The 14,256-nt window shown below is 36.9% G+C and overlaps 1 protein-coding gene across 3 annotated transcripts in view; it reads right to left on the bottom strand.

Moving 5' to 3' along the window:
* Positions 1–14,256, bottom strand: part of TMEM116 (transmembrane protein 116) — a 91,632-nt gene that overhangs the window by 54,755 nt on the left and 22,621 nt on the right. For all 3 annotated transcript variants that reach the window (XM_044389894.3, XM_057305901.1, XM_057305902.1), the window contains exon 4: positions 7,199–7,330. In XM_044389894.3, the coding sequence (XP_044245829.2) occupies positions 7,199–7,330 (132 nt within the window). The remainder of the gene's footprint in view (positions 1–7,198; positions 7,331–14,256) is intronic.

Here is a 14,256-nt window from a genome sequence, read left to right as displayed (position 1 = left end):
ACATCCCATCCCCCAGGGTGAGGAGAAAGGCTAGAGATTGAATTAAAAATTGATCATGCCTATGGACTCTGAGAAACAAACTGAGGGCTTCAGAGGGGAGGGGGTGGGGGAATGGGATAGGGTGGTGATGGGTAGTAAGGAGGGCACGTATTGCATAGTGCACTGGGTGTTCTACGCAACTAATGAATCATCGAACTTTACATAAAAAACCAGGGATGTACTGTATGGTGACTAACATAATATAATAAAAAAATATTATTATAATAAAAAAGGACTAGAATTTGGTAGATCAATGTACCAAATTTATTGGATATAAAGTAAAAATAAAGTCATATGTTGCTAAAAAAAAATTGATCATGCCTACAAGATGAAGCCTCCATAAAAAACTCTAAACTGCAGGGTTCAGAAAGCTTCTGGCCTGATAAACACATCCAGCTCCACAGGGACAGAAGCTCCTGCATTCAGGACCCTTTTGAACTTATGTATCTCTTTATCTGGCTATTCATCTATATCCTTAATTATATTCAACTAGCAATAATGATTGTCATAAAAATCAAATGACTTCCTCAAAATCATACGGATTCTCAACAGCAAAACAATGCAGTAATGATTGCCATTTCTGATACCCTTGCTAATGGAAATATCTTCTACTGGATGTACAAAATAAATTGAGATAAAGCACAGATGCTCACATATACAGTTCAAAGTTATGGCAGCTTGATGTTGAGTGTATTCCTGGGGAAAGAGCTTGGTGGTGCCATTCGCTGGTTGGGGAACATATTGCCTCTATAATGGCTTGCTGCAAAATAGCACTGAATGCTATTTTTGCTTTTCGCCTTTTTCCACAAAGGCCAAAATCCTCTTTGGATTTCTTTTGGTTAGCAAGAACAGGTACTCTGCACGTCTTTCATAAAAGCAAAGAGGTATAACACAAACTTTTGAAAAGTCAGGGATACCTATATCTCATTCTCTCCCAAAGTTGAATAAATGGACCAATTGACCATTCAAATGAATTGTGTGTCTTAATATTAAGAAAAGACCCAAGTTAAATAGTATTTTTTTCCCTCCAAGCTGGAAAAGTTTATCAGGAGGGAAGACAATAGGGAAAATGAAACATTAAAGTGAAACACTCTAGACATTTTTCTGTTCTAAAGAATAACTTAGATTTTTATTGAGAATTATTTAAGTAATATATTCCCCTAAAACCTCCAAGTTAACCCTGAAAATACAAACGCTGAAGTTTTTTGAGCATATTCTCAGTCCCAAACTTTACTTATGCACTTCTACTTCTGGCCAAGATGGAATAACAAGAGCTCGATTTATCTTCTTGGAAAACAAACAAAAAAGACAGACAAAACATTTCAAACAACAGCTTCAAGACACTAGACATCAGATAACAAAGTCAGTGATCTCTGAAACATGGGAAACATGAGATGAGCCATAGAACTACCTCAGCTTACTTACTTTTTTTTTTTTTTAAGATTTATTTATTTGAGATACAGAGAAAGTGTGCATCCCCGTGAGGCGGGGCAGGGCAGAAGGAGAGGGAGAGAATCTCAAGCAGACGCCACTCTGAGCACAGAGCCAGATGGGGGGCTTGCTCTCACAACCACGAGATCATGACCTGAGCCAAAATCAAAAGCTGGCCACTTAACCAACAGAGTCACCCAGGCACCCCTACCTCAGATTACTTTCTAAAGAGAGTTTCCATGCTGTAGTACAGGAAGAAAAAACTGAGGCTGAGCTTGGCAAACTCTGAGTTGAGGAGTTAGAGATGAGAATCAAAGAAAACTGAGGCTGCTAGAGTTCATAGAACAGAGTGCTGGAGAGGAAAGAGCTGCTCAGGGCACCCCGGATATTTGCAGAGGATTTTCCTGGAGTATTCAGCCAAGTACTAATTGCTGCATGTGTATAAGGGAACTATCCAAAGCTGAAAGAACTATCTAAAAGTATTACAGAACAGTATCTAGAGTTCACATAGGGCCAAAAATAGTTCCTACCACTAAGATTCAAAAAACTGATAATTCAACAGGACATAAGGTAGAGTACTCGGGAAGGCCTTGGCTCAGTTGTAAGAAATAATTAGCCTGAGACTAAGCATCACTCCAGAACTAACTAAAAAATCATAAAAGCAAGATCTGAGAGATTCAAACTATCTCTAAGTAACTTATCTGCATCCAAGGATAAAATTCAAGAATGGTTATAGGTATACAGAAATATCTAGTACACACCAAAAATAAAATTCACAGTGTCTTACATCCAATAAAAGATTAGATGCAAAGAGGGAGGAAAACATGACCCATCCAGCGGAGAAAAATCAATCAACTGAAACCTACCCAAAACTGAAACGGATATTAGAATTAGCAGAAAAAAGGGGCGCCTGGGTGGCTCAGCCATTAAGCGTCTGCCTTTGGCTCAGGTCATGATCCCAGGGTCCTAGGATCGAGCCCCGCATTGGGCTCCCTGCTCGGCGGGAAGCCTGCTTCTCCCTCTCACATTCCCCTTGCTTGTGTTCCCTCTCTCACTGTCTCTCACTGTCAAATAAATAAATAAAATCTTAAAACAAAAAAAGAATTAGCAGTAAAAGATAATAAAACAGTTATTATATCCTATTCCATATTTTTAATAAGTAGAAACATGGAAGATATTTTTAAAGACCCTATTTGAGCTGATAAACATAAAAACCACAATGGATGAAGTAAAAATATATACAGATTAGACACTGAAGAAATGACTAATGAAAGCATAACAATACAAAATATCTAAAATGAAAAACAAAGCAAAAAAAAAAAGAATCCAAAAACTGAAAAAGCATCAATGAACTGTGGGAAAGCTTCAAGCAGCATTATATATATAGGTAACAGGATGCCTGAAAGGAGTGCAAGTGGTGAGGAAAAGGGAAATAGAAAACATATTTGAAGAAATAATGGGCAAAAGCTTTCCAAATTTGATGAAGACTATAAACTCATAAATCCGAAAGCTCAATTAATCCCAAGGAAAAGATATGAAGAAAATGACAGCAAGGGCCATCATAATCAAATTATTCATTTTTTAAAAGATTTTATTTATTTATTTGTCAGAGAGAAAGAGCACGCGCACGCACAAGCAGGGGGAACAGCAGGCAGGGGGAGGAGGCTCCTTGCTGACCAAGGAGCCTGATGTAGGACTGGATCCCAGGACTCTGGGATCATGACTTGAGCTGAAGGCAGATGCTTAACCAGCTGAGCCATCTAGGTATCCCAAATTATTCATTTTTAATAGAATATCTTAAAAGCATCCAGAGAAAAAAAAGATGCAGAAAGGAACAAAGATATAGTATCAGACTTCTTAAAGGAAACAGCTCAAGCAAAAAGACAGTGAAGCAATATGTTAAAGTACTAAAATTTTCTCAATCTAGAAGTCTATACCCAGCAAATATACTCCCAAACACAAAGGCAAAACAGACATTTTCAAACATACAAAAGCAGATCCACAACATAAGAAATGTTAAAGAGTATGCTTCAGGCAGAAGAAAAATGGTATCACTAAAAAAATCTGAGTCTACACAAAAGAATGAAGAACATTGGAAACAGTAAGTATAAAAGATTTTTTTATTATTTAAATCTCTGTAATGATAATTAACTGAGCAAATATAAAAATATATTGTGAGCTTAATAGTATACATATAAAAAACATGAAAATAGCATAAAGGCCAGTAGAGGAGAAACTAAAGTATTCCATTGGAAGATTCTCACCCTATACATGAAGAGATATATCACTTCAACTATGATAAGTTAAAATGTATACTATGAACCCTGTAACATAACCACTAAAGTAACGCAAGAAAGGGTTTTAGCAAACAAGCCAACAACAGAGATAAAAGGTAGTAATAAAAATAGTATATTAATCCAAAGAAGACAGAAAAAGGAAGAAAAGGGAACAAAAAAAAAAAACAGAACTGAAAACAAAGAACAAAATGATAGATTCAAATAAAACAGTACAATCAAATTAAGTGTCAGTGGCCTAAAAACCACAATTTAAAGGCAGAGATTGTTGGACTGGATAAAATACTAAGACCTAAATATATGTTGCCTACCAGAAGTGCATTTTAAATAAAAATACAAAAATAATTTAAATTTATAAGGGTAAGAAGATATGCCATGCTATATAAGTTATGATTATACACTTTACCACAATTTAAAAAATAAAGCTAGGGTGCCTGGATGGCTCAGTTGGTTAAGTATCGACTCTTAATTTCACCTCAGGTCATGATCTCAGGGTCATGAGATCAAGCCCCGCATCAGACTCTGAGGTGAGCATGGAGCCTGCTTAAGATTCTCTCTCTGGGGCGCCTCCCCCATTCATGTGCTCTTTCTCTCTAAATAAATAAATAAATAAATAAAACAAAATAAGCTAGTGTGTTTTAGCTCTCTACAGCCCATCCCTCTTATTGATTACAAAAAAAAAACAAAAAAAAAAAACCTCTGGGAAAAATATAAAAGTTAACTACTCAAAGACTGAAAAGTAAAAATCAAACAAAGGAATCAAATATGGAGAAGCAAACTGCACAACAGTGAGTTTCCCAAACTTTTCTCTCTTGCTTTCTTACAGCTTTTCCTCAAGTGTGCATCCCAATCATAGTGCTTCTCAATGAAGGCACCTAAAACTCCAATAGAAACCTATGTTTTAGACCACATAAACCAGAGAATGTCCTCCTTCAGGCAGGAAGTTTGGGCAGAATCCCAAAAGTGACAGAGCCAGGAAAGCAGATGTCCTGATTCTATGTATGATGCCATATAAGTCTCAACCTAACCACTGCATGCATGCAAATGACAGCCCAAAACCAGCATAGCTAAGGCTTAGAGAACTAGGCTTAGAGAACTTGAACCTAAAAATGATGAAAAGAAATTCACATTCTAGGGCACCTGGGTGGCTCAATTGGTTAAGTGACTGGCTTTGGGTCGGTCATGATCCTGGAGTCCCAGGATTGAGTCCTACATCAGGCTCCCTGCTCAGCAGGGATATGATGATCTCCCTCCAGTGCTCCCACGCCCTCATGCTCTCTCTCTCTCGAATAAATAAATAAAATCTTAAAAAAAAAAAAAAGAAATTCACATTCTAAACCTAATCAGGTTGACTGTCTGCTAAACAAAAACATTAGCATTCTTCAGAGAATTATAAAAGAACCCAGAGTCTATGCTACATAGCATTCACAATGTCCAAGATGAAATCCTAAATTACTTGACACACAAAGAACAGAAATTTGTCACCCATTATCATGGGAGAAGACATGAAATAGCAGATACTGGAAATATCCAACAAAAATTTTTAAAAGCAACTATTATAATTCATATGCTCCATGAGGTAAAGGAATATAAACTTGAAATGATTTTGGGAGGTGATGGAAATAGAAATGTTTGTTATCTTAATTGTGGTAATGATTTGATAGGGGTATACATATATTAAAAATGATAAAATTGTACACTTTAAATATTGTTGTGTAGGGGCAGCCAGGAGGCTCAGTCAGTAAAGTATCTGCCTTTGGCTTGGGTCATGATCTTGGGGTCCTGGGATTGAGCCTCACGTTGGGCTCCTGCTCAGTGAAGGTGTCTGCTTCTCCCTCTTTCTCTGCCTTCCCTCCCTCCACTCATGCTTTCTCCCTCTCTCTCAAATAAATAAATAAAATATTTCAAAAATTAAATAAATAAATAAGTCGTTTATTGCATGTATAGCCAAATAAAGTTGTAAAAAAAAGAAAGTAACATTAATCATACCTATGCCAAGCACAAGGTAAATATTATTAATGCCCATTTTACAGACTAGGAGACTTAAGTTCAGAAATTATTAAGTATTTGCCTAAGGTTACAAAGTTAACTGGGTCCAGAATTCTACGCAGATTTTTTTTTACTTCCAAAACTATATTATTTCCTTAGCTGATAAAACAATAGAGTGTTACTCAATTTATAAGATATTAGGAGGGTTAAATAAACTATGTTTCTATGATACTAAAATTCATATGAGATAGTTAACATATATTGGTATATGGATTTCATACCACCAATTACATGTTATTATTTTTAGCATATGGATTTCATACCACCATTTACATATTATTATTTTCCTACTAAATTGAAAGAAATAGGGGCGCCTGACTGGCTCAGATGTTAAGTGTCTGCCTTCGGCTCAGGGCGTGACCCCGGGATCCTGGGATCGAGCCCCACATCGGGATCCCTGCTCCGCTGGGAAGCCTGCTTCTTCCTCTCCCACTCCCCCTGCTTATGGTCCCTCTCTTGCTGGCTGTCTCTTTCTCTGTCAAATAAATAAATAAAATCTAAATAAATAAATAAATTGAAAGAAATATTCCCTCTAGTAACAAATCTCAAAGGAAACATGTAGCAGTGAGTACAGATGGCATTTTAACCTCTACTTTTTCGCATAGCAAGTCTGAGAAATATAAGAAACATTATATACAGATGGTACTGTGTGGGTTAATCCACTGACAAAATCTGTGAAAGATCTACAATCCATACGTGATGATCTGTAGTATTTCCCAATTTAAGCCAATGCTTATTATATTCTTTTAATAAAAAACCATGCATTAATCTCAAAAGATGTTTGGGGGTTTTCTTGTTTTTGTTTTCAAGATTTTATTTATTTATTTGACAGAGAGAGACAGCGAGAGAGGGAATACAAGCAAGGGAAGTGTGAGAAGGAGAAGCAGGCTTCCCGCCAAGCAGGGAGCCCAATGCGGGGCTCTATCCCGGGACCCCATGACCTGAGCCGAAGGCAGACACATAATGGATGAGCCACCCAGGAGCCCCTCAAAAGATGTTGTTAAAGAATGTTTCATTACATGGAAATATACTCACAATATGTTGAAAAATAAAAGCAAATTACAAAAAGTATTAATGTGTTATTTTATTTGTTTTAAAATGCATATTCCTACAGAGAAAAAGGCTGGAAAGATATATAATACATATAAAATATTATGTGGGTGATTATGGGTGATTTTAAGTATCATTTTTCTTCTCTGAATTTTCTACACTTTCTATAATAAACAAGTAGTGTTCTTTAAAATGGTAAAACATTAAGAGCTATTGTTTCAAAGTGTAACAATAAACAAAAGGGTCCAACTTACCAAGATGGAGTATCTTTGTTTTCTATTTAGGTCTGAGTATACCTGTCTTACAAGATACAGTCACAATCTAGTACCACTCACCTGTCCAACTGCTTGCAAGTTATAGCAGACAACATCCTTATTGGCTGCTGAAGTTCCATAAAGAAGTGCTTCAATGAGCCAGCATATCCCCAGGAGAAGGTCAGAGAAGCTCAGATAAAAGAGTGGCCTTATCTGTCAAAGCAACAAAAGCCTCATTTCATAAATGATGTAGCTAGGAGAATATAACAATCAATTATTTTTGTGTTATACTTTTCTAGTAGAAACCTGGGCATCATTATTCTGGGGTCTCTGTCATTGGTGGACTGGGGGGAATGCAAAGGAATACTCCAGGTAGGAAAGACCCTATAATTGCAACTATCCCAACTCTCCCGGAATCAGACTACTCATGGAGAGATTAGCACTGGACTTCTTCCTCATAGACATATTCCTTCCTCAGATTAGGGACAAAGAATGGACAGATAAGAAATTCTGTGATGGGAGACACACCACAAATAGAAAATTAAAAGTGCTCTAGATGCACAGCCAACATCTTCTAACAATAAGAAATGAGATCATCAGCTGAGTGTTTAGGGATATGGTTAAGGACTCAAAGAAAATAAAAATGGGTTTTTAAAATCTTAATATAGTTTAACTTGCATTTTTCTATTCTTTTTCTCTACTGAAAAAATTGTAAGATATTTAAAGTGTGCAATGTGATGATTTGATATATATTGTACATCGTTAAAGAACTTCCCCAAGTTAACACCTCTATCGCCACACATGCATTTACTTTTTTTTTTGATTACAACATTTAAGTTCTACTCTCTTAGCAAATTTCGATTATACAATACAGTGTTATCAACTATAGTCACCACATTATACATTAGATCCTCAGACCTTATTCATCTTATTTCATCAATGAAAACTCAGAGTAGGAAAAAATATCAGTATGAATTGTATATGCTGCCTTTTCAATTTCTGACCCTATCAGTGAAGTTTGTCCTTCTTTGTCACTTTCGAGTATTCTTCCCCTTTTGTCCTCCCTACTCCCACTTTTCTAAAAATAGTATTGGTTAGCCTACAGAGAAAATTATAAAATGTTTATTGAGAGACACCAAAGAAGATCTGCAGTGAAGAAATATACTATGCTCATGGACTGTAAGACCAAGATTACAGAAATGTTGGTTCTCCCTAAATTGATATATAGATTAAATGCAATCTCAAATGTATCTCGACACATTTTTTTGTGGAAGTTGACAAGCCGGCTCTACATCTGATACAGAAATACAAAATATCAAGATAACCAAGACATTCTTGGTTATCTTGATGAAAAAGGATAAAGACGACTTGTCCTACACATAGCAAAACTTAATATAAAGCTAGAGTGCAGACACTGTGGTACTAGCACAGAGATACACATAGCAAAACTTAATATAAAGCTAGAGTGCAGACACTGTGGTACTAGCACAGAGATAAGCAAATAGACAAATGAAATGGAATACAGAGCTCAAACAAACCTAAGCATATATAAAAACTTCTCATACATGATAGAAGTGGCTTTTTAAAAAGATTTTATTTATTTATTTGACAGAGAGAAAGAGTGTGAGAGCATGAGAGAGCACAACCAGGAGGAACAGCAGAGGAAGAAGGAGAAGCAGAGCCCCACTGAGCAGGGAACCTGACTTGGGGTTTGATCCCAGGACCCTGAGATCATGACCCGAGCCAAAGGCAGACACTTAACCATCTGAGCCACCTAGGTTCCCCTAGAAATGCCTTTTTTTTAACATTTTCATTTTGTTATTTTTGTTATTATTATTATTATTATAATAATCTCTACTCCCAATGTGGAGCTCAAACTCACAAACCTGAGATCAAGAGTTGCAGGCTCTCCTGACTAAGCCAGCCAGACACCCCATAAGGTGGCTTTTTGGATCAAGAGAGAAACGATAGCCTTTTCAAAATATGATGTTGCAACAACTGGGGGTCTATATGGATAAAAATAAAAGTGGACCCCTACTTCCTATCTCACACACTCAAAAATGAGTTCCAACTGGTTTAAATAACTAAATATGAAGGCAAAAACCGTAAAACATTTTTTTAGATAACAGAGGAAAATGTCTTCAACTTCTGGCCAAGGAAACTTTTCCTAAACAAACAAAAAAAAGCTTTCTAAAAGGAAGTAAGTGAAAAATTCAACTAGTGAAAAAGAAAAATGTGTCAAAAGACACCACAAAGGAAATGAAAAGATATGCCACAAAATGGGAGAAGATTATTTGCAACACATAAAACTGAAAAAGGACTGGTATCAAAAAAATATTAAAAACAGAAACTCTCAGAAATCAGTTGCATTTCTATACACGAATAATGAGACTGAAGAAAGAGAAATTAGGGAATCCATCCCATTTACACTAGCACCAAAAACCATACGTTACCTTGGAATTAACTTAACCAGAGACGTAAAGGATCTATATTCTAGAAACTATAAATCACTCTTGAAAGACATTGAAGAAGACACAAAAAGATGGAAAAATATTCCATGCTCATGGATCGGAATAATTAACATAGTTAAAATGTCCATGCTACCCAGAGCAATCTACACTTTCAATGCCATCCCGATCAAAATACCGATGACATTTTTCAAAGAACTGGAACAAATAGTCCTTAAATTTGTATGGAACCAGAAAAGGCCCCGAATTGCCAAGGAACTGCTGAAAAGGAAAAACAAAATGGGGGCATCACATTGCCGGATTTCAAGCTGTACTACAAAGCTGTGATCACAAAGACAGCATGGTACTGGCACAAAAACAGACACATAGACCAATGGAACAGAATAGAGAACCCAGAAATGGACCCTCGGCTCTTTGGGCAACTAATCTTTGACAAACCAGAAAAAATATCCAGTGGAAAAAAGACAGTCTCTTCAATAAATGGTGCTGAGAAAATTGGACAGCTACATGCAAAAAAATGAAACTTGACCACTCTCTCACACCGTACACAAAGATAAACTCCAAATGGATGAAAGACTTCAATGTGAGACAGGAATCCATCAAAATCCTAGAGGAGACAGCAACCTCTACGACATCAGCCACAGCAACCTTTTTCATGACACATCTCCAAAGGCAAGAGAAACAAAAGATAAAATGAACGTGTGGGACTTCATCAAGATAAAAAGCTTCTACACAGCCAAGGAAACAGTCAAAAAAACTAAGAGGCAGCCCACGGAATGGGAGAATATATTTGCAAATGATACGACAGATAAAAGACTGGTATCCAAGATCTACAAAGAACTTCTCAAACTCAATATGGAGAAACAAATAAACAAATCATAAAATGGGCAGAAGATATGAACAGACACTTTACCAATGAAGACATACAAATGGCTAACAGAAACATGAAAAAATGTTCAAAATCATCAGCCATCAGGGAAATTCAAATCAAAACCACACTAAGATACCACCTTACGCCAGTTAGAATGGCAAAAATTGACAAGGCAAGAAACAACAATTGCTGGAGAGGATGTGGAGAAAGGAGATCCCTCCTACATTGTTGGTGGGAATGCAAGTTGGTACAGCCACTCTGGAAAACAGTGTGGAGGTCCCTCAAAAAGTTAAAAATTGAGCTACCCTATGACCCAGCCATTGCACTACTGGGTGTTTACTCCAAAGATACAGACGTAGTGAAGAGAAGGGCCATATGCACCCCAATGTTCATAGCAGCATTGTCCACAATAGCTAAATCGTGGAAGGAACCGAGATGCCCTTCAACAGATGACGGGATTAAGAAGTTATGGTCCATATATACGATGGAATATTACTCAGCTATCAGAAAGAACGAGTTCTCAACATTTGCTGCAACATGGACGGCACTGGAGGAGATAATGCTAAGTGAAATAAGTCAAGCAGAGAAAGACAATTATCATATGATTTCTCTCATCTATGGAACATAAGAACTAGGAAGATCGGTAGGGGAAGAAAGGGATAAAGAAAGGGGGGATAATCAGAAGGGGGAATGAAGCATGAGAGACTATGGACTCTGAGAAACAAACTGAGGGCTTCAGACGGGAGGGAGGTTGGAGAATGGGACAGACTGGTGATGGGTAGTAAGGAGGGCATGTATTGCATTGTGCACTAGGTGTTATACGCAACTAATGAATCATCGAACTTTACATCAGAAACCAGGGATGTACTGTATGGTGACTAACATAATATAATAAAAAAACATTAAAAAGAAAACAAAAAACAAAAAACAAAAACTCTTACAAAGCAATAAAAAAAAACCCAGTAGAGGGGCACCTGGTTGGCTCAGTCATTAAGTGTCTGCCTTCGGCTCAGGGCGTGATCCCAGCGTTGTGGGATCGAGCCCCACATCAGGCTCCTCTGCTGTGAGCCTGCTTCTTCCTCTCCCACTCCCCCTGCTTGTGTTCCCTCTCTCACTATCTGTCTCTCTCTGTCAAATAAATAAATAAAATCTTTAAAAAAATTTTTTTAAAGTTACTATAATATACTACCTAATATAAAAACTAATCTCACCTGCACAAAAGGGAATTTTTCTCATACCCTTCTTCCAAATGAGAGGAAAGCTAAGATGCTATATCTTGCAAACAGTGGTAAATGGTCAAGTTGTTTTGGCTAACAGAAACAAAAACAAGTGAAATAACATTTTAAACTATATTTAATAAATATCAGATATTATTATTATTATTTTTACTATATATAGCCTTTGCTCTGGGTAAGCCTACTAAAATTCCAGCCAAATGACACATTCACAGATTCTACTGGCCCATGACCTCCCACAAGTTTATAACTGTTAATGTTTAAAAACATCTGGAGGAGAAAGACAGCCAAGTGGCTTTTGTGAGCAAGAATGTAATTTTATTTATGGTCATTGATTCAATAAATAACCTTATAGAGAGAGAGCTGTCTGCCACTAAAACATACCTAAAGTCTTTGGCAGGGAAATGGAGGATAAAAGAGGCTTATATACTTTCACTCATGATTGGAAAACAATGAGTTCTAGTAACAGGAGATAAAGTCAATCAAGTAAACAAGAAAAATTAACTGACCACCTACTGTTGAAATCAGGAAAAATTTCACCCTGCCTATGTTTACAAGATACTATGTTGAAGGTAATACAAGGAAGGTACAGTATAGCCCATGGTTTAAGGAAAGTACAATCAAGCACAGTGTGTGATAATTAGGAAGACATATAAAAGCATAAGACATAGTCCTAAATATGAAAGCAAAAACTCTTTTTTAAAAAATGCCTAATTTGTTAAGTCAAGCAGAGAAAGACAACTATCATATGATTTCTCTCATCTATGGAACATAAGAACTAGAATGATCAGTAGGGGAAGAAAGGGATAAAGAAAGGGGGGGTAATCAGAAGGGGGAATGAAACATGAGAGACTATGGACTATGAGAAACAAACTGAGGGCTACAGAGGGGAGGGGGGTGGGGGAATGGGATAGACCGGTGATGGGTAGTAAGGAGGGCACATATTGCATGGTGCACTGGGTGTTATACACAACTAATGAATCATCGAGCCTTACATCGAAAACCGGGGATGTACTGTATGGTGACTAACATAATATAATAAAAAATCATTATAAAAAAAATGCCTAATTTGTACCTAGTTTAAATCAAGAGCAGGATAAGAGGGTAGGGAAGAGAGGACATGGATTGTGTGAAAGGTTTTTCCCTGGAGACATTCTGGGTCCTTCTGTTCTGGTGAGGTGAAAGACCTAAAACAGTTCATATGAATACTCTTCTAAACCCTGCTTCCCAGTATTTCTGTTCAAGTGAAATCAGGTTACAAAGAATGTCAAAAGTGTTCTTTATGGGGAAATGAAGTCACATAAGTATAGTGAAGTATATCTGCCTTGAGTGTTATTTAACACTGGCTAGTCTTGCCACTTTCTTCTCTCTTCAGTTTGCCTCTCTGAGTCACTGTTTCATCAGCTAGTCCCCTCAAAGATTCCCTATGGATTTCTCCAATTTACTATATTTATTTTTAATCTAATAGACTATTTTGGTCTTTTTCAGGTTTCATATTTGTATGACTTCCATATGTTTTTGCTGTTTAAAACATTCTTTGATGGAGAAAAAAGGAAAACTGGAGGATGGCTGACATTTGTAACCTGGAAAAACTGGAATTTTTCCTACCCCAAGAAAACAGAATGTGTGGGAACCAGTGAACTAGTGATTGCTAAGGTCCTTTAGGCTCTGGTTATATGAAAGGTATCACAGCTGAAGCCAGAGGAAATAAAGGTCACATCCTAGGCCAAACTAGATCCCACATCTTTATAAAGCTCTAACCCACTGTCATGCCAGAGGTCACCTTAGAGCGGTGGTTCTCAGCCAGGAGCAATTTTGCCTCCCCCAGGAGACATCTGGCAATATTCAAAGATATTTTAGTTTTTACAACCTCAGAGGTAGGGGGAGGTGGTATGCTTCTAGCATCTAGTGGGTGGAGTCTGCTAAACATCCGAATGTGCAGACAGCCCCCTACAACAAATAATCATCCAGCCCAGCAGATTAATAATGCAGAGACTGGGAAGCTCTGCTTACCGCTCTCTACTATGTAACTTTATTAACTTAATCACATATGAATTCAAATTTCAGCAAAGGAGACAAACATTAGGGAAATCTGAATCACAGAAGATTACTTTGCTAGGCAATGACAATATGGGACCAAGACTTCTACTTTCTGGTTTTACTTACATAGTCACAGTCTATGTGTGAAATTCAAAATCCTATCTTCATTAGGTATCATATTTCAGTGTCTTAAAAAGCATATATGGAGAGAGGCTTTGGAACAAGACAATCCTGTACTCAAATTCTAGCTCTAACAACTAACTGGCTATATATAAGACCTTAGGAAAGTCCCTCAGCCTTACCAGGATTCCATTTCTTCACTATAATATCAGATTAATAACACCTACCTCACAGAGTTGTTTTAAGGATTAAATGAAAAATGTATTTAAAACACTGAGCATATCTGTCTAGAATATAATAAATACTAAATACTGTGTTTAATTTCAAGGGGGACTGTAGTTAAGAGTTGGACTTTTGAAAATCTCTGTTCTGCTACTTACTATATAACTTTTGAACAAGTTATTT

Source organism: Ursus arctos, unplaced genomic scaffold (assembly GCF_023065955.2).
Source record: "Ursus arctos isolate Adak ecotype North America unplaced genomic scaffold, UrsArc2.0 scaffold_34, whole genome shotgun sequence".
Lineage (NCBI taxonomy): Eukaryota > Metazoa > Chordata > Mammalia > Carnivora > Ursidae > Ursus > Ursus arctos.
Note: the sequence above shows the minus strand (reverse complement) of the source record. Positions and strands in the feature narration are given on the sequence as shown.